At 33.2% G+C, this 22,684-nt stretch overlaps 4 protein-coding genes and 1 long non-coding RNA gene across 7 annotated transcripts; 3 read left to right on the forward strand and 2 right to left on the reverse strand.

Moving 5' to 3' along the window:
• Positions 1-1,903: 1,903 nt before the first annotated feature.
• LOC115724048 (uncharacterized mitochondrial protein AtMg00310-like) lies at positions 1,904-2,527 on the forward strand. Its single transcript, XM_030653502.2, has one exon. It carries the CDS (start codon positions 1,904-1,906, stop codon positions 2,525-2,527), a length of 624 nt encoding a protein of 207 aa, XP_030509362.2.
• A 2,623-nt stretch (positions 2,528-5,150) lies between these two features.
• On the reverse strand, positions 5,151-6,847 carry LOC115722847 (large ribosomal subunit protein uL1). The gene is made up of 6 exons (XM_030652182.2): positions 6,710-6,847; positions 6,590-6,621; positions 6,276-6,495; positions 6,027-6,192; positions 5,462-5,667; positions 5,151-5,369 (listed from the first exon to the last, which is right to left on the reverse strand). The coding sequence occupies exons 2-6, from the start codon at positions 6,592-6,594 to the stop codon at positions 5,316-5,318; spliced, it is 651 nt and encodes a 216-aa protein (XP_030508042.1). The 5' UTR covers positions 6,595-6,621; positions 6,710-6,847; the 3' UTR covers positions 5,151-5,315.
• A 622-nt stretch (positions 6,848-7,469) lies between these two features.
• Positions 7,470-8,650, forward strand: LOC115722552 (uncharacterized). Its single transcript, XR_004012828.2, has 2 exons — positions 7,470-7,798; positions 8,267-8,650. It is a non-coding gene; the product is annotated as an uncharacterized LOC115722552 (long non-coding RNA).
• A 180-nt stretch (positions 8,651-8,830) lies between these two features.
• On the reverse strand, positions 8,831-17,265 carry LOC115722551 (probable polyribonucleotide nucleotidyltransferase 1, chloroplastic). 3 transcript variants are annotated; one of them, XR_004012826.2, is made up of 25 exons: positions 16,906-17,265; positions 16,753-16,821; positions 15,912-16,018; positions 15,773-15,815; positions 15,541-15,624; positions 15,184-15,248; positions 14,923-15,079; positions 14,158-14,214; positions 13,594-13,707; positions 13,139-13,402; positions 12,946-13,020; positions 12,567-12,680; positions 12,216-12,308; positions 11,918-12,096; positions 11,552-11,735; positions 11,350-11,397; positions 11,136-11,208; positions 10,920-10,993; positions 10,710-10,817; positions 10,534-10,628; positions 10,272-10,335; positions 10,115-10,168; positions 9,978-10,019; positions 9,235-9,690; positions 8,831-9,131 (listed from the first exon to the last, which is right to left on the reverse strand). XR_004012826.2 is itself a non-coding variant. In XM_030651794.2 (24 exons), the coding sequence occupies exons 1-24, from the start codon at positions 17,155-17,157 to the stop codon at positions 9,349-9,351; spliced, it is 2,757 nt and encodes a 918-aa protein (XP_030507654.2). In that variant the 5' UTR covers positions 17,158-17,265; the 3' UTR covers positions 8,831-9,348. The 3 variants fall into 3 exon arrangements, 1 of the variants encoding a protein (XP_030507654.2); XR_004012825.2 differs by having other exon boundaries at positions 8,831-9,134; XM_030651794.2 differs by having other exon boundaries at positions 8,831-9,690.
• A 1,556-nt stretch (positions 17,266-18,821) lies between these two features.
• Positions 18,822-21,585, forward strand: LOC115721925 (cation/calcium exchanger 1). The gene has a single exon (XM_030651031.2). It carries the CDS (start codon positions 19,506-19,508, stop codon positions 21,261-21,263), a length of 1,758 nt encoding a protein of 585 aa, XP_030506891.2. The 5' UTR covers positions 18,822-19,505; the 3' UTR covers positions 21,264-21,585.
• Positions 21,586-22,684: the final 1,099 nt, after the last annotated feature.

A 22,684-nucleotide genomic window follows, 5' to 3' on the forward strand; every position in this document is an offset into this window, starting at 1 on the left:
TATTATTATTATTATATATATATATATATATATATATTTTGAGAAATCAAAATCATTGCATTGCATAAACTCAAATTTACAACTTAACAGCACCATTACGGCCTTTATAATCTATACAACTTGTAGAATCTGTAAAATTAATTGTATTGTAAATTTACAATTACTCAAACCATTCCAAGTCTTTTTATTTCATTTTTTAGGCAAAATTGATAAAATTCTAACTTTCACCTCATCTTGAATGCAGAGCATTAACATGGGTAACGATAGGGGTGTTCACGAATTGGTTTGGTCCCGATTTTTATAGTTTTTTGAACCAAACCAGTATAACGATTTTTGAATATTAAAAACCAAACCAGACTAATAAATTTCTCAAACCAAACCATTAAGTTTGATTCGAAACCGTGATTTAAGTAGAATTTATAATTATTCATATTATTTAAGTAATTTTTTTATTAAGTTTTAATTTTATTTTCAAAATATATAGAGTAATTTGCGGCAAAACCCCTCCAACTATCAATTTACTTGCAATAAACCATCTAAAAAACTTTAAGGTTGGATAGTTTTTTGCAAGTAAATTGATAGTTGGGGGGTTTTGCTACAAATTACTCTTAAAGTTTTTATTTTTATTTTAATTACTTATTTTAATTTTTATTTTGTAAAATATAGCCACTAGGATAATTTTTTAGTGACTGTCATTACCATGTGGGTAAAATTAGGATTTGACGAGGCTGGATAGACGACGCCTTAAAATTGAAAATAGAACAATACTTCAGAGAGTTTTCCCACCAAAATACGAGGTTGAATGATTTTTTGCAAGTAAATTGATAGTTGAATGAATTTTGTCGCAAATTACTCTTTGAATTATGATTGGTCGATTAGACTTCCCTATAGCATAAAGGAAGAAACAGGATAGCATACCTTAAAATTACCCTATATATTCATCATTATTGTCATATTATTTGCAAATATGCTATATTGGTAATAATATAATATATAAATAAAAATATTAATAATTATGGTAATTATATAAAATATAAAATTTGATTACTACTTTTATTATAAAAATTTTACTTTTAATCAAAATTTGTAACTAAAAATAAAATAATTATAATTAATTATAATAATAATTACAAAAATTATAATTTATTGTAAGTAAATATATTTTTAGGAGACTTCTATTGTGGGTACACCTATTTTTTCCATATACAATAGGAACATTTTACTAACCGTCTATACATATGACTTTCGAAGGTATATATTAACTAATATATACTTGAGTAATCTCAAAAACACAAAGCGCTTTTCTCTCCAATCGTCTCATCACGGATAATATTCTTGTAGCTTTTGAGTTGGTACATCATTTAAAGCATAAGACAAGGGGGAACAGAAGCTACTCAGCTTTCAAATTAGATATGAGTAAGGCGTTTGATTGAGTGGAGTGGACCTATGTTGAGGAGGTTATGCGAAAGATGGGCTTCCACAATAGATGGGTTTCTCTGATCATGAATTGCTTGCACTCTACTAGTTTCTCTTTCATGCTTAATGGAGAAGAAGTTGGTCATGTTCAGCCTTCCAGGGGTTACGCCAAGGTGATCCTTTATCACCTTATCTATTTTTGATCTGTTCTGAGGGCTTATCTCGATTGCTACAGAGTGAAGAATCAACCAATAATCTCAAAGGGTTGCGGTTAACACGACATGCTCCATCAATTTCTCATTTGCTTTTCGCAGATGACAGCCTCCTCTTTTATGAAGCTACAAACAGTTCGGCAAGGGCCATTAACAAGGTTCTAGATATCTATCACAAGGCTTCAGGCCAACTGTTGAACACAGCAAAGTCAGTCATGTCACTTTCGCCCAACACTGCACAAGCTGCCTAGGATTTCTTTCATCAAACATTAGGAATGCCAATTAGCGAATGTCATGAACGTTATCTTGGACTCCCTGCATTTTCAGAGCGGGATAAAAAAGAAATGTTTAGTGATATCAAGGAGCGTATTTGGCAAAAATTACATGCGTGGAATGAAAAACTGTTCTCAGTTGGTGGTAAGGAGGTGCTTCTGAAAGCTGTCGTCCAGTCCATCCCAACTTATGCAATGAGTTATTTTCGTTTACCAACAACTTTTTGTAATCAATTGGAATCAATGATGGCAAATTTCTGGTGGGGTTCAAACAAAGATGGTTCTAAGATTCATTGGAGAAGTTGGAAATTGCTTTGTAAGTCGAAATTTGAAAGAGGGCATGGGTTTCCGTTACACTTTAATCAAGCTCTCCTTGCAAAACAAGCTTGGAGAATTTTTGAAATGCCAGATTCTCTTCTCAGCCGACTACTAAAGCATAGATATTTCTCCAACAACACCTTCTTGGAGGCACGTCTTGGACACTCTCCTTCACTTACTTGGCAGGGCATTCATTGGGGACGTGAACTTTTAGTTGAGGGCCTACGTTTTAAGATTGGAAATATGGATTCAAAGTGCTGGCTGGTGTGGATAAATGGATTCCCAGTCACTTTAATTTCAAACCAGTAAGCTATTCGGGTCCAAACAATGTCCTAGTATCACATTTTATTACAGATCAACGTGAATGGAATGTTCCACTTCTCAATGCATACTTTCAACCGATTGATATAAACAAGATTGTCACAATCCCTCTTAGTTTCTTCCCCAACAATGATCGATACATATGGCATCATACCACAACAGGTATCTATTCTGTCAATTCGGGCTTCCATTTGGCTGAAAATTTAGCTGAAAATCGAAATTCTAGTGGTTCAAGTGCACACAAAGATTGGTGGAAAACTTTCTGGGGTCTAAATTTACCATCAAAGGTAAAAAAAATTTGCTTGGAGAGTAATGCAAAATGCTCTGCCCGTGGCTACTGCACTATGCCGAAGAAAAGTCATTAACTCTGCCACTTGTTCCTTATGTCTCAATGCTTGGGAGTCTATAGGTCATGCCATGTTCAATTGCACAAAAGCTAAAGCAGTTTGGAGAGAAACAAAGTTCAGTATAGACCATGCACATGCTCAGAATATGCACAGTGGAGATTACTTAATTCATTTATCTTCAATCCACTCGAAACCAGATTTTGAATTGATTGTGTGTACAATGTGGGCTATCTGGCATGAGCGCAATAAAGTGATTCATGGAGGAGTTTCAAGAACAAGCCTAACCATTGCAACTTTTGCTCAATATAACCTGGAAAAATTTGTTCGGCACCAATTAAAAAACCAGCAAAACATTTCCAGTGCTAGTGCTGGTGTTTCATCTGCTGTTGCAGCAGATCAGTATTGCTCCAGGCTTGTAAATTCGACTGTGATAGATCAGCAACCTCCCAAGTCTATTCCATGGACACCACCTACCAATCAATGACTTAAATTAAATGTTGATGATGCTATTAATACAGATTTGAAAATTCTGGGGTGTGGTGCGCTTGTGAGGGATTGTTGTGGTAATGTCATAGCTGCTATCTCCAAATCAGTCCAAGGATGCTTTAGATCTGATGAAATGGAGGCTAAATCTCTTTTTCATAGTCTCAATTGGGCGTTGCAATTACAACTTTTAATTACGCATATTGAGACAGATGCTTTGCGTGTTTCTACGGCCCTCAATTCTGCATCAAGGAATCTCTCTAGCTTTAATGATTTAATTACTGATATAAGTTATCTTTTATCTTTTTTCTCAGGAGTAACTATCTCTCATGTTAAGAGAGATGCTAACCATGCTGCCCATGGTTTAGCTAAGTATGCTCTCGAGGTGGATGAAGATGTCTGTTGGATGGGTGAAATCCCAAATCCTATTTTCTCTATTATTGTAAACGATTGTCGGTTTTAATAACATTGAAAATTCTCAAAAAAAAAAAAAAAACTAATATATACTTGAATGTATTGAATAAACTAATATTAAAAATTAATTAAGAAACAAAAATACAAAATACAATCAGTAGATCCTTTTATTTTTCCTCTCTTCTTCTTCTTCCTCTTCTGTGCTTTTGCAACGAATATGCAATTTGATAACAAGTACGAACAATGGGAAGGAGGACAGGACAAGACGAACGGTCACAGACTCAAAGAAGAAGATGGGTCTTCATGGTGCTTTTTTCGAATGAAGGATTTGAGGGTGTTTATTTATTTTTTTGATGATTTGATGAGTTGGGAATGTTATTCATGAAAAGAGTAATGAGTTTCTCAGAAAAAGTTTTAATTAATAGTTTGAATAGGTATGTGATTTGGGTATCATAGTGGGGTTTGGGAATTCAGAAATTAAATATTTAGAGAGGAATGTCCAGATTTTATATTTATGAAGAACATGATAATGTTGATAATGGTAGGTTTTATTTTTGACAGTGCCAACAAATTTTTTTTTATATGAATATGATTACTTAAAAAACAAACAAGAGGAGAGACATAAAAATGCATGAAATATAGATAAAAGTTAGAAATGATTAGCATATATGATATGTAATTACCAGAAATAGTGTGTACTAGACTCCATTTTGTTATCATGTATCCAACATTCTTACCACCCTTAGATCATTAATCAAGGGATAATAAATTGTCCTTACCATAGGGACAAAACAAGCATCTCTATTGTAGAAATTTTCTATATTTTTAATCACAATATTATTTTAGTAAGTGACTACTGACATCTAGCCATTTTGTAGTGCATCCTAATAGTAATATTTCACAAAACAAGATGTCTCAAACTAGTGGAATCAGTATGGCAAACACTCTTGACAATATATTATCCATTGTTGAAATAAAGAGAGAAGAATTTATAAGGGATTTGCAAAACCAAGTATGCATCTTCACTATTGAAGTTTCTCCAAACAAGAGAAAAAAAAATTCTAAAACTCATTGGCCTTAGCAGCAAAGGGTCATGGACATCATTCCCAACTCCGATAATCCAACAATATCTTTTAAGAATGGATACTTTGCCCCACATCAAGCCTCTCCACTCTATATGAATGAGGCTTTAGGGCCATAACTAGCTTAGCTTGTAAGAGTGAATGATCAGTGAACTAAAGCCCTTTCAAAATTCTACTACATAAAGGGTTCGGTTTCGACAAATATGAACTCAGTAATTAAGTTAAGCATGATCCATAAACTCATCATCTCAGCTCAAATAATGGCTAAGTTGGTGTGAAATGAAATAAAGAAAGATAAGCTAATTCTCCTTTAGAAGCCACAAAATCTTAATGTCAAAATTACAAACTGGACGAATGAATCCAACAAAAACAAAATTGCAACTTTAATGAAGCAATAATCTCAAAACAAAAATGTCTTGCTTAATTAAATTTTAGTTTGCATATGTTAACTTAAAAGATACGGATTGCACTTCCCATGGTACTCTTCAAGTACAAGCACCTCACCTATTTCAACACAAACAAAAGACACAACAACATAAACACATGATTGGCATGTTAAAGGGTATTGAAAGTTTAAATAAAGACATTTCACTTACATTTTGCCAATTCTTCTTCAATAGTGACACTAGAAAATTGACACTCATTTGCACATTCTGAAAGATCTGCTTCTCCTCCATGGATAAATTTCCAACAGCAACTCCCATACAAAGCACCTTCTTAAGTTGGAACTTCACCATGGCTTTGGTTTCATTGACCTTTGCCTCCAAAGACTCCTGATGGGTAACCAATGTTGGAAACTTACCTGATTCATTTAGTAGAAATTGTTAGACAATTAACAAAGAAAACTTTATTGCAATAGCAATTCAACAAAAAACTCCAGCAGAAAGCAATAATAAGATCAACATTTAACAAGTCAAATCAACGAAAACTCGAACCGGTTTCTAAAATATACATGTTAGAAGGATTTAGACTAGACATATTTTAGCCAGTAGACAAAAGAAACTACAAACCAAGAGAAAGACCCAAATGTGATTTTGTGAAATTTGCCACACAAATGAAATTCTAAAATTTACAAAATAACCTCACTTAATTTACTCAATGCGACCATCACAGTGTAAATCTATGGTGTAATTTACAAAACTAATTGGAAGAGTTACTTGCCTGCCTTGTTGAGTCCAGGACCCAGAAGACGAGGAATTTGCTTAATAACAGCTTCAGAAGCCAAAAAAGCATGAAACTTCTTGGCAAGCTTCTTCACAAGTTTCTTGTTCTTGTTAAGCTTTTTCAATCCCTCCACATCCATATAGTCCAATCCTATTTTCACAGCCTGAATAATAATAATAAGAATAAGAATAAGAAGCCAACAATCCAATCCAACTTTAATTAATGAATGAATGATAAAAGTTGTACCTCTTCAACGTGTTGAGCATCCCCCAACATGCAAATCTTCATCTTAGGACGAGGAATGTGAGGAAGCTTAACAGAGCCACTGAAACGCTTGTCTTTTTGGGGGTCATAGTTCTTCAAACCGATTTGAAGCTCAATGGTTTCAGTAAACTTACGATTCTTCTCTTTCGAGTTGATAACAATCTGAGCTATGCCCTCTCTCACAGCATCACTACTCAGCTTACTATATACAAACAAAAAACATTCTTCTAAGATCAAAAAAAATACAAAAACAAATATCAAATCTACAAGAACAACAAGAAGATTAGACATATTACCTCATACTTTCTCTCTCCGAGAAAATAGTACTCTGCAAAGAAAAAGTAAACAAGAAGGATTAAGATTTGATAGTACAAGTTGAATTTGAATTGATGAATGGCAATGGATTGATTGCTTACCAGATATGGATGTTGATGGAGGAGAGGTAGGGTTTAGAGTGCCGACTGAAACAAACTTTTATTATAAAAGGAGAAGAGAGGAGATGACAATGGTAGCTAGGGTTTTTATGAAAGATGGGCCTTGATTGTTGGGCCTACAGTTTCAGCCCAAATACAAATCTAGTTTTGCATTTATACACGTTTTTGTCACTTGCAGAAATTTACACAATATACTTAAAAAAATAGAATTTTTTTTATTTTTTATGATTTTTTTAAGAAAAAAATTACTTAATAATTCAAAATTTTAAATTAATTATAAAAATACATCAATAAAGAAAAATTTTCATTTTTATGCTTTAAACTCTTTTTATTTACAAAATATACTTCAATAAAAATATTAAACTATTTTTTTTAGTTGTTTTATAATTTATTTATAGTTGTCAGTTTATTTTTTTAGTTGTTTTATAGTTATGTCGAAGTTAATTTTTAGTTGTTGTTTTTTTAAATTTTTACCGAGTAAAATTTATTTTTTATAATTTTAAAATTTTACAAGAATACTTTTATAATTAAAAATTTTAAATTGTAAAATTATTAAAAAAATATATAAAAAATGATATTTTTACCAATTTATGTTTTTTTTAATGTTATTTTTACATTACCGCAATATTATACTATATCTTCACAACGTGAACACGTACAACTTAAAAACAATGGTCTTTAAGAAGAAAAAAAAAATCCATAAAAATATAAAAAGAAAAACGTAAATTTTTTATTGCTTTTTTTCTTTTGAATGAATTTTTTATTGTTTTTTAGTATTTCTAAATAAAACTTTGCTACCCCAACTCTCATTGTCAATACCTCTCTTGTAATCAATTAATAATTAAAAAAATACTTGATTATGATTAAATTTAGGATAAAAGACAAAATAAACAAACATGTATTTTCAATAATCATATAATTCCAATGTATTTTACAAAAATACCATAAAATAATACCAAATTCCAAGTTTATATGCAAATCAACTCATTTTCAAGCTTAGCTTTTGGCCTCGCGCACGGCAAGGTCGATCGGCGGTGGCCTCGCCGGCAAAAGATGCTTCCGATATCTGAGGTCAATCACTAACACTCTCTCTCTCTCTCTCAGAACCTTTATTTTATACGGTGTTTGTTTTTATTAAGAATTCATTAACAAATTGGCTGGTGGTTAGCTGAGATGAGTTCAATTAAGTTCAGTTCAGTTATAGAGTTGATTTATATAGCATGTGATTGCAACTTGTTATTAGGTAACTTTGGTTGTGGATTTTAGTTAAACTTTGCTAAATCTTTGATCTTTTGTAAAATTATTTTGATTTTTGTTAATATCATTATGAAGATGAAGAGTGATAACATCTTAATTTTTTTTATAGTTTATGAGTATTGTTGTTTGTATTTTGTTGGAATTTGCCTCATTGTTTGGTAGACATTGCAATGCAAGGTTGGGTTTGTATGAAAATTATTGAATTTGGAGTTAGGAGTTGGGGGATCTGATTGATCTGATCTTCACTCATGTGAAACTAACTACTTTTGTACATATAAAAAGAAATGCAAGGCATAGAGCAAAGGTTTCGAGCTCGAAGGCTAGAGCTTTTGTTTTGGAGAAAAGAAAAGGTTTCATAGAGCTATTGCAGCATCTAACTGTTTGTTGCGATTCAGGACTTTGAATATAGATTTCAAGAGCTCGGTTCCCTGGGAAATGATTCATGTTATAGAAGATGATCAATCTGACACGATCGTTGTTGCAACTAAGATTGTGTTTGTTTGTTGAAAACAAGTTCATATTATAAGGAATTTTGGTAAAGTTGGGGATATTGAAAATGTTGTTGACACCATTTATATATTATTGATGTCTTTCTTTTGCAATGTAATGCAATTAACAACTAGAGCATTGGCCATTACTTTGTTTCAACTTTTTGTACTTGTCTTCTATTTGGTTTCTTTTTTCCCTTCATGTTTGTAATCTGTTTTGTTAGTTAATCAATTGGTGTCTTTTGAGTTTTGACACCCACTTTTCATCAAAAATATATACTAATAAAATGGGATTTGGGAGAGTTTCTGTCAGAGCTTTTTCTTTTACAAAAATCAACAACAGAAATTGCAAGTTAACTGTCCTCAAAAATGGCAACCCTAAACAATGAATAATTAATTACTAAGTGATAAATGATACATTTGGTTTGGTTGGACCCAATAAAAGAAAAACCAATGAAGGCTTTTCATTCATTGAATCAGTAGAAACTAATAACATACAATACAGCATATCTCAAAATCAAAAACCAACAACAACCAATTCTTCTTGAAAACTACACTCTGCAGTATGCTCTGAAATTTCAATTATCTCATCATATTATAATTTATAATCTCAATCAACAGCCTTCACTTCAAGGTAACAGATCTCCTTATCATTTTTCCTACTAACATTAAGAAACAATGTTTACGTTAATTCTAATTGAAGTATTTATTGAAATAAATATGAAAGAAGAACGTACATGTATAGACTATAGAATTAGTTACCATTTTTGCTTTTCGTACGGGAGCTGTCCTTCCGCCATGTCATTCTCACCATGAAGAGAAGAGAAGAGAAGAAATTCATTCCCTCATCATATCAATCAACAAAAATGAAACTCATTATCCAATGTTTGCCTCTCCATTGACTAAACTATTTCCATCCTTACTCGAAATGCTACTAAGTGGTTTACTACCACTCTTTTTCTCCTTCTCTTTGTTTGTTTCTGAGTTATCTTTGTTAGGGGCAACTAATTTCCGAATAAACTTCTTCTGTGGAGAATTTTCTGATAAGCTACTTTTGCTGGAACTCCTTCCTTTTGTTGTGCTAGCCTTATTATCCTTGGACTGTTCGGTCTTTTGATCTCCTACATTTTCCTTTGCACTATCTTTTGAGTCACTGGAATTTTCTGTGTCGGGAAGTAGAGCTCGGCGACTAAGCCGAAGTTGGCCCTTTTCATTTACCTGTACAATATGCCACGTCACATCAGATGTTTTCCGATAAAAAAGGAAGCAGTATGAAAGAAGAAAAATTCAGTGAAAGAAAAAACTACGAACAATTAGGACATGCAGGTCTTTAAGGAACAGAACAAAAACCGATCTCCCAATCTAACTACCATTTATATGAGAACATACAAATATAAAAGAATTTTATGTGTCATGTCATATGCATGTAATATAAAAGCACTGATAAGTTTGGTAGAAAACATTCAACAAACTGTGTGCATAAATAAGAAATAGTAGAGCAATACCTCAATAAGTTTAACATCAACACGGTCTCCGACTTTAAAAGCCTGAAACAGAACAATGACAGGAAAACGAATTTCACTTTATCTGCCCCTATAGAATTTGACAAGTGAAAAGGTAAAAAATAAAAAAATCAGCTTACGTCTTCTGGCTTTGCTATATAATTTGAACTCAACTCACTAACATGGCAAAGTCCCTGAAAAGGAAGAATGAGAGAGCATTATCACTTCACAAGTTCACATCCCATCTTTAGGAAGACTAGATATCGGGGAAAGAAAAGAAAGCAGAACGAGCTGTACCTCTCGTCCAGGTGCTATCTCAACAAAAGCTCCATAATTTGTTATTAACTTGATCTCACAGTCCCTGAAAGTTCAAAGGCCAGAAATTTTATCCACTTAACAACTTCATCATCAATCAACAAAGTCAAAAAGTGCATAAAAAAAATTCTATTTTAGATGAACAAGATGAGAGTACAAGCAATTAGGATGCTTCACATCATATAAAAACAGAGAAAATAAACAATAACCAAAAAAAAAAAAATCAGAGGACATAATCATATACCGATAAATATCGCCTACACTTGGAACCATTGTCAAATTGCTTATAATGGCTGTAGCTTTTTCCAAACTTAACAAATCCCTTGCAGTGATTTTCACCTGAAATGCAATGAATTTGTTTGTTAAAATGATATCTGGAATTAAAAACCAGTTGCAGAAAAGGTTTCCTTCTGATCTTACAGTCCCATCCTCTTCTGTGTCAATACCATCTACTCCTGTCTCTTCTATAATGCTCTTTATCTTCTTCCCGCCACTACCAATGATTACATGAATCTTCTCAGATCTGACCTGTCGTCAAACAAGATGAAAACAGGAATCAGAATACTGTTGCCAACCATCATTTCTAAGCATAGGAGCAAGCAATATATATGGCTCCAAACATTAACAGACCTTCATGACATGAATCAATGGGGCATGCTTTGAAAGCGCTCTGGATGGAGGAGGTGAGCACTTCAACATTTCAGCTGCATTAGTTCATGTACACACACTCAATCATATAAGAACTGGAAATTTGGTGCACAATTTTTAGAGCTATAGTAAAAAATACTGCAATATGAAATTTGAGAAAGTTTCATCACTAGTTGGTATGCATCTTTGTATAGTTACCAAGGATATGCTTCCGGCCATCCTTTGCTTGTAGAAGTGCCTTTCTCATAATGGGTAAAGTAATTCCAGCCACCTAGAAATTGTGGTCATGGATTAATTCTTGTTATTACATATGTGTGACTAGTAAAGAATACATCAAATTTGAACATATTAGGCTTTAATATTGAGAAAATGTTGGAAAAGAACAATATAGGATGGATGTAGACTAACTCACCTTTATGTCCATCTGAAATGCAGTTACACCATCTTCATTTCCTGCGACCTGTAATCGTTGAATTATTTGCTACATTCCACTTGTAAAGTTTGGAGCCTACTAACAGCCACATGCTTTATAAACTTGAATTTATTTGAACATTTTCCAATGAGTTTAACTTTAAACATAAGGGATTCAAGTTCACTAGAGATTTCAGCAATACCTTAAAGTCCATATCTCCGGAGGCATCTTCGGATCCAGTTATGTCAGATAGAATAATCGGACTACCATCGCCCCCAAATTCCTTAGTATCCAGAACCATACCCATTGCTATGCCAGCTATGTGGGATTTAATTGGAACCCCAGCATCCTGCAACGCTAAGCAACCACCGCAAACTGATGCCATGCTATTACAAAAGTAAAAGTATGATATTAAGTAGTCTGCTTTGACGCTTTTCAAGGAAATGACATATATTACTATTACACGCACAGAAGAATGAAGATCTTATTCATCCCAAATTAATGAATTACATAATCTAATTAAAAAAGAATTGTAAGCTTTTATTGACGAAATTGGATCGAAGGAGACCTTGAGGAGCCATTGCTCTCGGTGATGGTACTCTCAACTCGTACAGTATAAGGAAAATCATCTTCAGAAGGCAATACTGGTTCAAGAGCTCTCTCTGCAAGCATTCCATGACCAATTTCTCGTCTACTAGGACCACCAATCCGCCCAACTTCCCCAACACAAGAAGGAGGAAACGTGTACTAAAAGAAGAAGAAATAAAGATAGTGAGTTCTAAATATATTAAAAAGGTTACATGGTAATAATTGTAGCAAACAATTATAAAAAGGAAAAAATAAAATAAAATAAAATCCACAATGACCTGGAGATAGAACCTCTTCCAGTCATCTACACCAACAAGGTTGTCTATTCTCTGTGCCATTTGACGATCGCCAAGTGTAGCCACGGCTAAGGACTGAAACATCCACAAAGAACTGATGAAAATATGACAAAATAGAAGCAACAGAGGAAAAGGTTATAGTAATAATGACAAACCTCACTTAACAACATAATATGCACAAGTATAAGTACTGTACTGGAATGTGGAAAAAAACAGGCGTGGATGGGAAAAAATTTGGATTCTAGGAAGACCAATCCATGTACATAAATGCAAACAAACACTCAATCAGGTAGTATATAACCCGTGTTTAACAAAAATTAAACTCCCTTAGACCTGAGTTTCACCACGTGTAAAAAGAGCACTCCCATGTGCCCTTGGAAGTAGGCCACATCTTGAATTTATTGGGCGTATTTCTTCTAGAGTTCGGCCATCACTTCTTCTTCCATTCTGTGAAGAAACACACAAGTAACAAATAAATAAAGACATAACCCATTTCTATGCTTCTGTTGGTGTTCTTCTAGTTTCAGTTTATGTTACATGGACGAGGAATTAAAATTATATGTTTATGTAACTACATAATTATATAATGTAATAATCAAGTAAGAATAAGAAGTGCACAAGCATATAGAACAAAATGTCCTAAAAATTACAGAAAAGAATAAATGGTGACATTTAGTCAGAGGCACTTCTCTTTGCAAACAAATATCCATACCTCAACAATGCATCTACGCAGATACTTGGATGTAACTTCTTTAAATACTAGCTTCACATCTACTTCTGAGAACAGCTAGAAAATAGACAGTAACGTTTCCGCAGCAGAATGATAGTTAGAGAATATTATACAGCAATTCAAGATGCTATCAATAGAAATTGTATGTACAGGTAAAAGTAGAGTTCTTCCATACCAATGGAGTAGTTTTTCGTGAAGTAGGCTTTATATGAACATCCCCTTCGTCCACTTCACCATCTACAACCACTTCCTCATCCTCATCTTCATCCTCAAGCAAATCAGATATTGTTTCATTAACTACAGGTGTTGTATCAGAGCTAATGTACCCTTTTTCGCTCAGTATATCTATAACTTTATCTTCAAGCAAAGTTAGGGCTTTTTTTCTAGGTATTTTGCTCCTAATCTGCAAGACCTGCACTAACTCATTGCCGATAATATCCTGCACAAAATACACTCTTCTGATCAACATTTTCTGCATGATAATTATTGTTATAAAATATAGTTTAAATATTTGCATCATCCAGTATGTTTGGGTTGAGGTTCTTTCAAATGAGTACAATACAAATAGTCCTTGTATATAGCTATTAAAAAGAAGTTATAAAACTTCCAACATTGATTGAAAGTACATACTTCAACATGCTTATAGAGCTCAGGAGGAGGCAATTTGATTGCATCAAACATTTTTGGTTTCCCACACTTCTTAACCAAAGACTCCACCTCGTTGCAGATTCCTCGTACAGCATCCTGATATCCAAAGATTAAAAATAAAAGAAACATTTTTATCATCGCGAAATCTTCTAATAACTAACTACATGGACCATGATGAAATTCACTTCAAATGTGTTCCACACAACTAGCAGGAGTGACATGGGTGACAAATTGACGACCGTACAAAATGAGGAAATGATGTACTTAAAATTTTCAAGAATTTTCAAGACTAAATTGCATGTGACAATACATTGCTACAACTATTGCTAAATAAAAGATACGCCAAATGCTTTAAAACTGATTTAAATATCAACCATAACCAATTTACTTCTTGCACTAATTACAATCGAAAAAAAAGACAAACAAATTGTTCTGCAAACATTTCCAAACACATGCGTAGTGTGGGATCACATAGTTAATTGTTTAAAAATAAATAAATAAAAAACATGCCAGCATACAGCTACATACTCAAATGAAGTTAACAACCTGCCCAATTTGTACAGCTTCCAGTAACTTTTCCTCGGGAAGAAAATCACAGTAACCCTGCAACCATAGTAGATAATGATAAGGGAAAAGGATAAATCATCACCAGAAAATTATGAACAGCCAGCAGAAATAGCAATGATCTAAATGTGAGTGCATCTTACTAATCAAAAATATCAATCTTTTCTTTTCCTATTCTTGGTTAGACAGGAGCGAAGGAAATAAGATTGAAGTTCACATGTGGAAATTCAGTTCACCTCAAAAAATATATTCTACTTTCTGTAGTGGTTTACACGATTACAAACATAGTATATTCAGTCTCTTTATAATAAGTATCAATCAAATTTAGGCACATACACCAAATTCCATATCTAAGACCATCAAATGTCTCAAGTGACCTATGTGTCTATAAAATATATGCACATACAATATAAGAGGAAAAGAAAGATAACGATAATCTAGTCACAAATTAACCTCAAATTTTGTTTTTAAACTCAACAGTAGTAAGTAAATATTCATGACCTTTAAGTAGTATACTAATCATGGTGTCGCAAGCTTGAGTGCAAAAGAGAATGAACAAGTCAAATAAAAACTAAATCCCAAACAAGCTACTATGTAGGAGAAAGTTCCTACTACTAGATGACATTCCAGCTCAGCATATATAATCAATACAATCAATTTATGAAAATATTAAGTTAGTTGATAAGTGTCCTGCTAAAAAGAAATGCAATCGGTTAATACAAGCTGATTTGCAGTACAAGTCTCTACCTCTATCATTAATATTGCATCATCTGTGCCTGCTAACAACAAGTCCAACTTGGAGTCCTCCATCTCCTTTGTTGTTGGATTGATGATAAACTTATCTCCAACAAGGCCAATTCGAACTCCAGCAATAGTCTTTGCATTTGGTACTTCCGATAAAGCGCTGTAAAATTTATAATCAGGCTAAAGGATGTGCTACTCTAACAAGTTCTAAATGTGATATCAAAGTGGAAGCACGTGATAAAATAATAAATAAAAAAAAATTACACTGCTATTCCTGCAGCTGTGATTGCCAAAGCATCTGGAGAGTGCAAACCATCATAACTCAGAACCTGCATGCATAGGAAGATAATAAAATTTCCAGGAAATGCAAAACATTAATGTAGAAAAACAGCTCTAACATACTGACCTGTTCAGAAAATAAGTGTTAAATAGTTCTTAACAAATAAAAAGCATAGAGTAGCAGGAAGTAGCAAGCCGTCGGGCTTTTCATAGAGACTTAATACCTAGTTTGTTTGTGTAATTTGTTCCCTTTTCTCTTTCTCTGTAATAAACAAATACTTGTAATAATACATGCTATGTGCATATATTTGTTGCAATAACTAAAAGTAAATGTTAACGCACCCAAGAAAGTATCTGAGTTTCATGGTAGAAGCCTTTCAGCATTGTCGGACGCAAAGGCCTATCAATCAATCTACAGATCAGAACCTGCATGCAACAGAAAAAAAAAGAAAATAAAAACTATTGTAATAATTATATAGGAAGAGTGAATAAAACAATAAGTAATTTAGGTTAAAAAAACCAAGACTCCTTTAAAAAAATGGAACAAGAATTTTTTAGACTAAAAAAATATTACCTCGTGATCTTTTGTCCTTCCTTCTCTTTTGAAAAACCCTCCACTGTCACAGTAATACCATGACCATGAAAGTGTCAACTCAAGAAACAAGTGCACAAAAGTTATAAGAAGCAGAGTAGAAGAAAGTCAAAACTGATACCTAGTTCGACCTGCTGCTGAAAAACGCTCTTGATAAAATACAGAAAGAGGAAAAAAGTCTGAAGGTTCACTTGGAGTATCAGCCAAACAAACAGAGGTGTAGACAATCTGGAAGGAAAATAAAAATGTTTTATGTCTTCACATTAGGAAGCTTTCAATTCCATGCAACCATATTCTGTCTTTCAATTCCATGAATTAGGCTATCTAACAAACTGTTAAAATTCACAAGCAAGATACTGGTACATCAGGGCACATTGTATGATGGGATTGGGATGCAATGCAAGCAACATAAAACCAGGATAGTTGACCAGACCCGATCAATTGAAAAACATTTTAAATATGTGGTGAGTTGCTTGATAAAAGATCAATTTTTCATATTCAAATTTAAAAATTGAGTTAAAAGTAGACCCTTGTGAATGCAGAATCATCGTACATGTTTTTGAAAAACAATAAGCGGACGATTGAGTAATGGTCTACTATTTGGTGTCATCATCACAATAATTGAAAACCACAACTATGACATTTCCATTCCATTTCTTTGTTTGGTTGCTTTATAAAGCATTGCAATGGAATGGCATTTCCACTACTTTTGTCATTCCAATACACAAATAAAAATATCAACTTCAATTCTTATTCCTTTTCATTTATTTTCATTACTCCCAACCAAACCACCCTATGTTCCTAAGTTGAACTCCTGAACATGATCATACTCATCGTTATTATAAGTGTTATTAGACCCTAATATAATCTATCCCTTTCATACATAAAAACCAAGCCTGGAAAATGGCATTTACCCAAAAGCCAAAAACTTTACAACAAAAAACAGCAACTCTTTTACTTACAGTTTCACCATCAGTGGCTGTAACAGAAGCGCTAGCTTGTCTACCAATATGTCCAGTCTCAACCAAAATCTGGAACAAGTAATTCTGAGTTATACAAACAAACAAACAAACACATAATGAAGAGAACAAGTGAGAGTGAGAGCATACACATACATGTCTATCGCCGACGGGGATTTTGATGGAAAATGGTTCGGGTAGAGCTCTGCAGGCGAAGCGAGAGGGAGTGTTATTGTTTTGAGAGAGAAGGAGAGAGAAGAAAGAGTGAGACTTGAGACGGAGAGTGGAATTGGGGAGACGGCGACATGGAATTGAAATTGGGGAGAGAGGGAAGTGGAAAGGGAGAGGTTGAAGATGAAGGTGAGGTTTGTGAGTGTAAGTAAGGGTAGTAGGGTTTGGTGCTTGCATTTTGCTTCTTCTTCTTCTTCTTCAAGCTTGGTCTGAGTGGCTAATGGGTATGGCTATGGAAACTCTGTGAGTAAGTTTATCCGTTTTGGTTTTCTGTTATTATTACTCTTCTCTTACCTAATTATTAATTTATTTATTTATTTCAAAGCTTATTGCTAATTAATTAATTCTTTAATTTTTTTACCTAATTATTTTTTTTTACTTAAAATCTCCATTTTCATTTTACCTAATTAATTATTTATTAAATTAGGAAAGAAGAACAAGAAAAATTGTTTTTTGTTATTTACATTTATGGATTAGTGTGGGTCCTTTTCGGGACCATCACTGATATTAAGCTTGTTCATGGACACACAGTGAAAACTTCACTTAGCTGAGTTGGTCGAAATGAAATGTTCGACAGCATTGTTATGAGGTACGTAATACATGGTTATCAATTTTTTATAATATTTATTAAAGTAAAATAAGTGGGACTCGATATTAAGTTGCACAAATAACAATATTACATGTTATAAAAGTGTTAGGCACCATGAATAACATTTAGCATTTTTCAATATTCGAAGACAAACCAACGATTTGGGTACCGGATAAAGAGCTCACACTTAGCAGGCAAGCTATCCAAGAATCAAAAGTGGATGCCCTCAAGGGTCATTCGGGAGTGGAAGATGAAGAGACATCCAAGAACGAATGGTATTCGATAGGCCAGCCTATGTGACACTCCTATGACATCTCAAGAAATCTAGCGGCCTATCTCCTCCGCCAAGTCTCGAAAAGGTGCACATTTTTTGGGTCAATGCCTGCTACTCTCATATTCTCTCTCAATAAACGACAACTCAAACTCAAATGTCGTTGTCAACAGTACTTTCGTATACGAACAACGACTACTCTCAATATTAGGTCTCACCTAGCCCAATATAACTAATATTGTATTGTATTTACACCATCAATAAATTTTTTTAGCATAAAACTAAATCTTAACGAGTTTGGGTCAGCTCGAATATCCAATATTTTGCTTATAAATATGGCACGAACGCTTCATGCAAAGGGTTAGGATTTTTATTGTTGAAAAAATCTTGTATGAGAAATTAGTAAATACTCCATAGTCAAAGAACTCATGGAATAAAATTGTTAACACTATAATCACGTAAAAAAATCTCTTTCTTATTTATTTATTAAATACATTTTCGTTAGCTTAATCTTCTTTTAATTTGATATTTAAAAACTCGGTAAATAATTTATTGAAAAAAAATAATTTTAATTTTAAAATTTTGCCAATTATAATATCTCACTTCTTATTTAACTTTAGTTTAATGAATATGTTGTAAATTTACAACAATATGGTGTGAAGAAATGCAATTAAAAACACTTAAAATTACCTAAAACCATAATAAATATTCTATGTAATAAAGATGGCAAGCAAAATGGTCATTGTTTTTTTTTTATGGTAATTTTATTAATCAATTGCTTCAACTATAGCATTTTCCAAATTAAAACTATGATGTGAATACAAACAAGAATCACAAGCAATACAAGAGCGACTTTATTTACAGAATGTTTAACAAATGACAATTTAACGAAATGCAAAGAAACTAGCAAAAGCTTACATTCATGCACCACTTGACCAAAAGGGAAGGCCGGCCTATCCGTCACACTAGCAATCGCTTGAACCGAGACCAAAGAATTTGATTGAAGCCTGACTTTGTCCCACCCTCAACAAAATGCTCATTACAAGTATTCCAAATAATGGCTTTTACTTCTTTTTTCTGTTGTTAGTGATGATATATGTTGAATGTTAATTGTGAATTGAGCATTTTTCACTCGACGAATTGGCTAAGAGATCATCATAATCCACTTTCTCATTTTTTTGCAATATTTTTTGGCCGGATTCGGTGATTAGCACAGAGAGATTAAGTACTCTTATTTTAAACCATCGATCATGAACTTTACTAATTACTCAACTGAAATAACTGTATTATATTAATCGTAGGGAAACTTCGTTGGTTTGTACTTATTATAGGTACATAATTAACATAACACATCCACACATACTATAAAGACTAACCCTTTCAAATCTCTACTATTATGGTTTGAGTGAACTTCAAGCAACAATGAAAAACATCATTGTATTGATCGATCAAATTAATAAAGCTCTTCTTCTTCTTCTTCTTTCATTTCATCCTATTCCATACGTACCTTTTTTTTTCACTTTCTCCCACTTTTACGTTACAATATATAATCATCATTTGAAAATGAATAATGTATCAAAACTAACTCCACGTGTAAAAATCATCAAATATATATTTTGATGAAAGAATGAATGAATGCATTATGTAATAAGTTCAAATTAAAACATGCCTTCTCTTCTAATATCAACACTCAAAACAATAGCCTTCTTCTCCCTATTCCTCTTACTCATCAAAACTACTCATCAATACCATGATCGTGATAATCATCAACAATCATCAACTAATCCTCTTTCCAAAACCAAAACCAATAAAACCATTTCCATTCATCTCACAACAACATCAACAATCCTCAAAAGAGACACGTGTGCAGCCCTTCATGACTTCACAAACTACACCACCAAATGTGCTTACCTCGAAACCCTAGACACACTCATAAAAAACGACACATGCAGACCAAAGGGCTACATAAACTACCTCAAACTCTTCTACTGTCACTTCGGTCGTTTCCCACTTCTAGGCCAAGCCTTGCTCCTTCTATGGCTTGTGGTTTTGCTCTACTTGTTAGGCAACACTGCGGCCGTTTACTTTTGTCCCTCCTTAGAGAGCTTGTCCAACATCCTTAAACTCTCTCCGACCATTGCGGGAATCACTCTCCTGTCTCTTGGCAACGGTGCCCCCGATGTCTTCGCCATCATCATCTCCTTTACGAAATCTGGAGATGCTGATGTGGGACTCAACAGTGTTTTAGGAGGCGCTTTCTTTGTTTCGAGTGTGGTGGTTGGTGTCATCAGTGTTTTGATTGAGAAAAGACGTCATTTTAGTCGTGTCATTATTGATAAAACTAGTTTTATAAGAGATGTTACGTTTTTTCTTTTTTCTCTCTCTTCACTTCTAGCCATATTCATCTTTGGTAGAGTCAATCTCTTCACTGCCGTTTCCTTTTTTGCCATTTACTTTTTATACGTCTGTTCAGTCTCTGCCACTCACTTCTTTTTCTCAACAAACGACAATGTTTTTGACAAAACGACATCAACAATACCGTTACTTGGTTACGTGGATGAAAATGAAAATGAAAATGAAAATGACATTGTTCATCCTCAAAACGACGAAATAAAACGGGGTCGTATCTTAGGTGTGGTTAAGTTGACTTTCAAGGCTTTGATGTTACCCCTTGACTTGCCGAGAAGAGCAACTATTCCGGTGGTGACGGAGGATCAGTGGTCGAAGCCGTACGCGGTGGTGTCCGTTGCACTAGCCCCGATTCTAATGGCGGTTTTGTTAAACACACAAAGAGAAAACGTTGACTCGAGGACCGAGTTGTTGACTTACATGACATCTGGTCTCACGGGATTGGTTCTTGGAAACTTGGCTTATGTTACGACCAATCGTGACGGTCCACCTAAGCAATGTTTGTTCCCTTGGCTTGTGAGTGGGTTTGTGATGAGTGTGACGTGGACTTATCTAGTGGCTGAAGAGTTGGTATCCTTGTTGCTCGCTTTGGGTACTGTTTTTGGGATAAGCCCATCTATTTTAGGCCTCACGGTTCTAGCCTGGGGTAACTCCTTGGGTGATCTAATAGCCAACGTGGCCATGGCTTTACATGGTGGGCCCGATGGAGCCCAAATTGCGATTTCGGGCTGCTATGCTGGGCCCTTGTTTAACACAGTTGTTGGAGTGGGCTTTTCGTTAGTGATGGCGGCCTGGACTGAGTATCCATTGTCGTATGTGATTCCTGATGATCATTCTTTGTACGAAACTGTGGGCTTTCTCATGGCTGGGCTTCTTTGGGCCTTGGTGGTCTTGCCCAAGAACAACATGAAACTCCATCAGGTATTGGGCTTTGGGCTTCTTGCACTTTATAGCTGTTTTCTCTTTGTGAGACTGGCCAGACTTTTGGGCTTTCTTGGGCTTTCCACACTATAAACCAATTCTTCAACACTGACGCTACAGTTTTCAAGTACTCTAAGGCCCATGAAGATTTATGAAAATTAATGTTATCTAACTATTTATAGAGATACCCAGAAGAAAAACTATTTATAGAGATAGGTATATTATATTAATATATGCAATAATTCAAAAGATATATAGCAAATTATGTTATCTTTTGGTATCATTATGAAGCAAAAGATACATTAGAGACTCCTCTCAAAGCATTATCAATTAATAATGATGGCACTTATCAAAAAAAAAAAATTAATAATGATGGCATAATATAATAAAATTTGTGTACAAGAATTTGTATATATATATATATATATATAAGGATTGTCTACTGTGCGGCCGATTCTTTCTACCCTACAGTATAAGGAATTTTTTTCCACCAATTATCAAGCATGATTTTGAGTTTTACTCTAATACAATGCACTTTATTGTAAGAAATTATTTTATTTATTTTATTATATTAATAAATTTTTATTTACTATTCTTTTAAAGTTCTTTTTTAATAAATATATTGTTAGACTAGAGAAGATGAAAAAAATACAATTCTTAAATGTGTGCCTGCTTGTATAATATTTTTTTTTTCATATTTTGTTTTTAATTTTAAACATTTAAATCTAAAAAAAATATGTTATTAATTTTTTTTAGAAATTAAAAAAAAGATTATTTTATACACCCAAAAATAACAAAAAACTTACATTTTTATGGATCTACAATTATTTTTACATTTTTACGAATTTTAATTTTCTTTTTTAAATACGGAGAGTTATTTTCACATTATTACAACAGGAAAACAACGTGAAAATAATGTTTCTTTCTAAAAAAAACAAAGAAAAATCTGTAAAAAAATAAAATTCATAAAATGTTAATATATAAATATATAAAAAATCTAATCTTAAGTGTATTGTGTAAATTTTTCAAATAAAAAATGTGTTTATAACTTTTATTTTTACGTTTTAGTTTTTAATTAGGTGAAAATAGTGAAAACAATGTGATAGAAAATGAAAGAGAAAGTGATGAGATAAATGAAATGAATTTTGATAAAAGAAAGTATACAAAATAGATTGTGATTAAAAAAATTATTGAAATGAATTTTCAAAGAAATTTATTTTATTTTCAAAATTTTCAACTATGTGTTTTATAAAAATTATTTTAGATGCTTTTTAATTGGTACCGTATCAATTTATTTCTCCTAAACTTATTTTTTTTACAGAAAAAATAAAATCTAACCGACTTAATTAATTAATACTACAAGCATACTACAATTATAGTTTGCTTTCATATGCTTTTAAGGTAGATGAAAAACCAAAACAAAAAATGCTAATATTTTTGTAAAATGTCCTACTCTTAACTACTTTTAAAATATATATATATATAAATATCTTATCATTAATAATAAATTAATA

Source organism: Cannabis sativa, chromosome 9 (genome assembly GCF_029168945.1).
Source record: "Cannabis sativa cultivar Pink pepper isolate KNU-18-1 chromosome 9, ASM2916894v1, whole genome shotgun sequence".
NCBI lineage: Eukaryota > Viridiplantae > Streptophyta > Magnoliopsida > Rosales > Cannabaceae > Cannabis > Cannabis sativa.

What these genes read in the sequence shown, in the direction of transcription:
- LOC115724048 (XM_030653502.2), top strand. Translation starts at nt 1,904, where the DNA reads ATGCCAATTAGCGAATGTCATGAACGTTATCTTGGACTCCCTGCATTT.
- LOC115722847 (XM_030652182.2), bottom strand. An exon ending in ATGCTCAACACGTTGAAGAG is followed by an intron (nt 6,193 to 6,275) that starts GTACAACTTTTA and finishes ATTATTATTCAG; the next exon opens with GCTGTGAAAATAGGATTGGA. An exon ending in TGAAGAAGAATTGGCAAAAT is followed by an intron (nt 5,370 to 5,461) that starts GTAAGTGAAATG and finishes GTGTTGAAATAG; the next exon opens with GTGAGGTGCTTGTACTTGAA.
- LOC115722551 (XM_030651794.2), bottom strand. Translation starts at nt 17,157, where the DNA reads ATGCAAGCACCAAACCCTACTACCCTTACTTACACTCACAAACCTCAC. An exon ending in CATTGATTCATGTCATGAAG is followed by an intron (nt 10,818 to 10,919) that starts GTCTGTTAATGT and finishes GTTTGACGACAG; the next exon opens with GTCAGATCTGAGAAGATTCA. An exon ending in AGATAGCACCTGGACGAGAG is followed by an intron (nt 10,169 to 10,271) that starts GTACAGCTCGTT and finishes CTTCCTTTTCAG; the next exon opens with GGACTTTGCCATGTTAGTGA.
- LOC115721925 (XM_030651031.2), top strand. Translation starts at nt 19,506, where the DNA reads ATGCCTTCTCTTCTAATATCAACACTCAAAACAATAGCCTTCTTCTCC.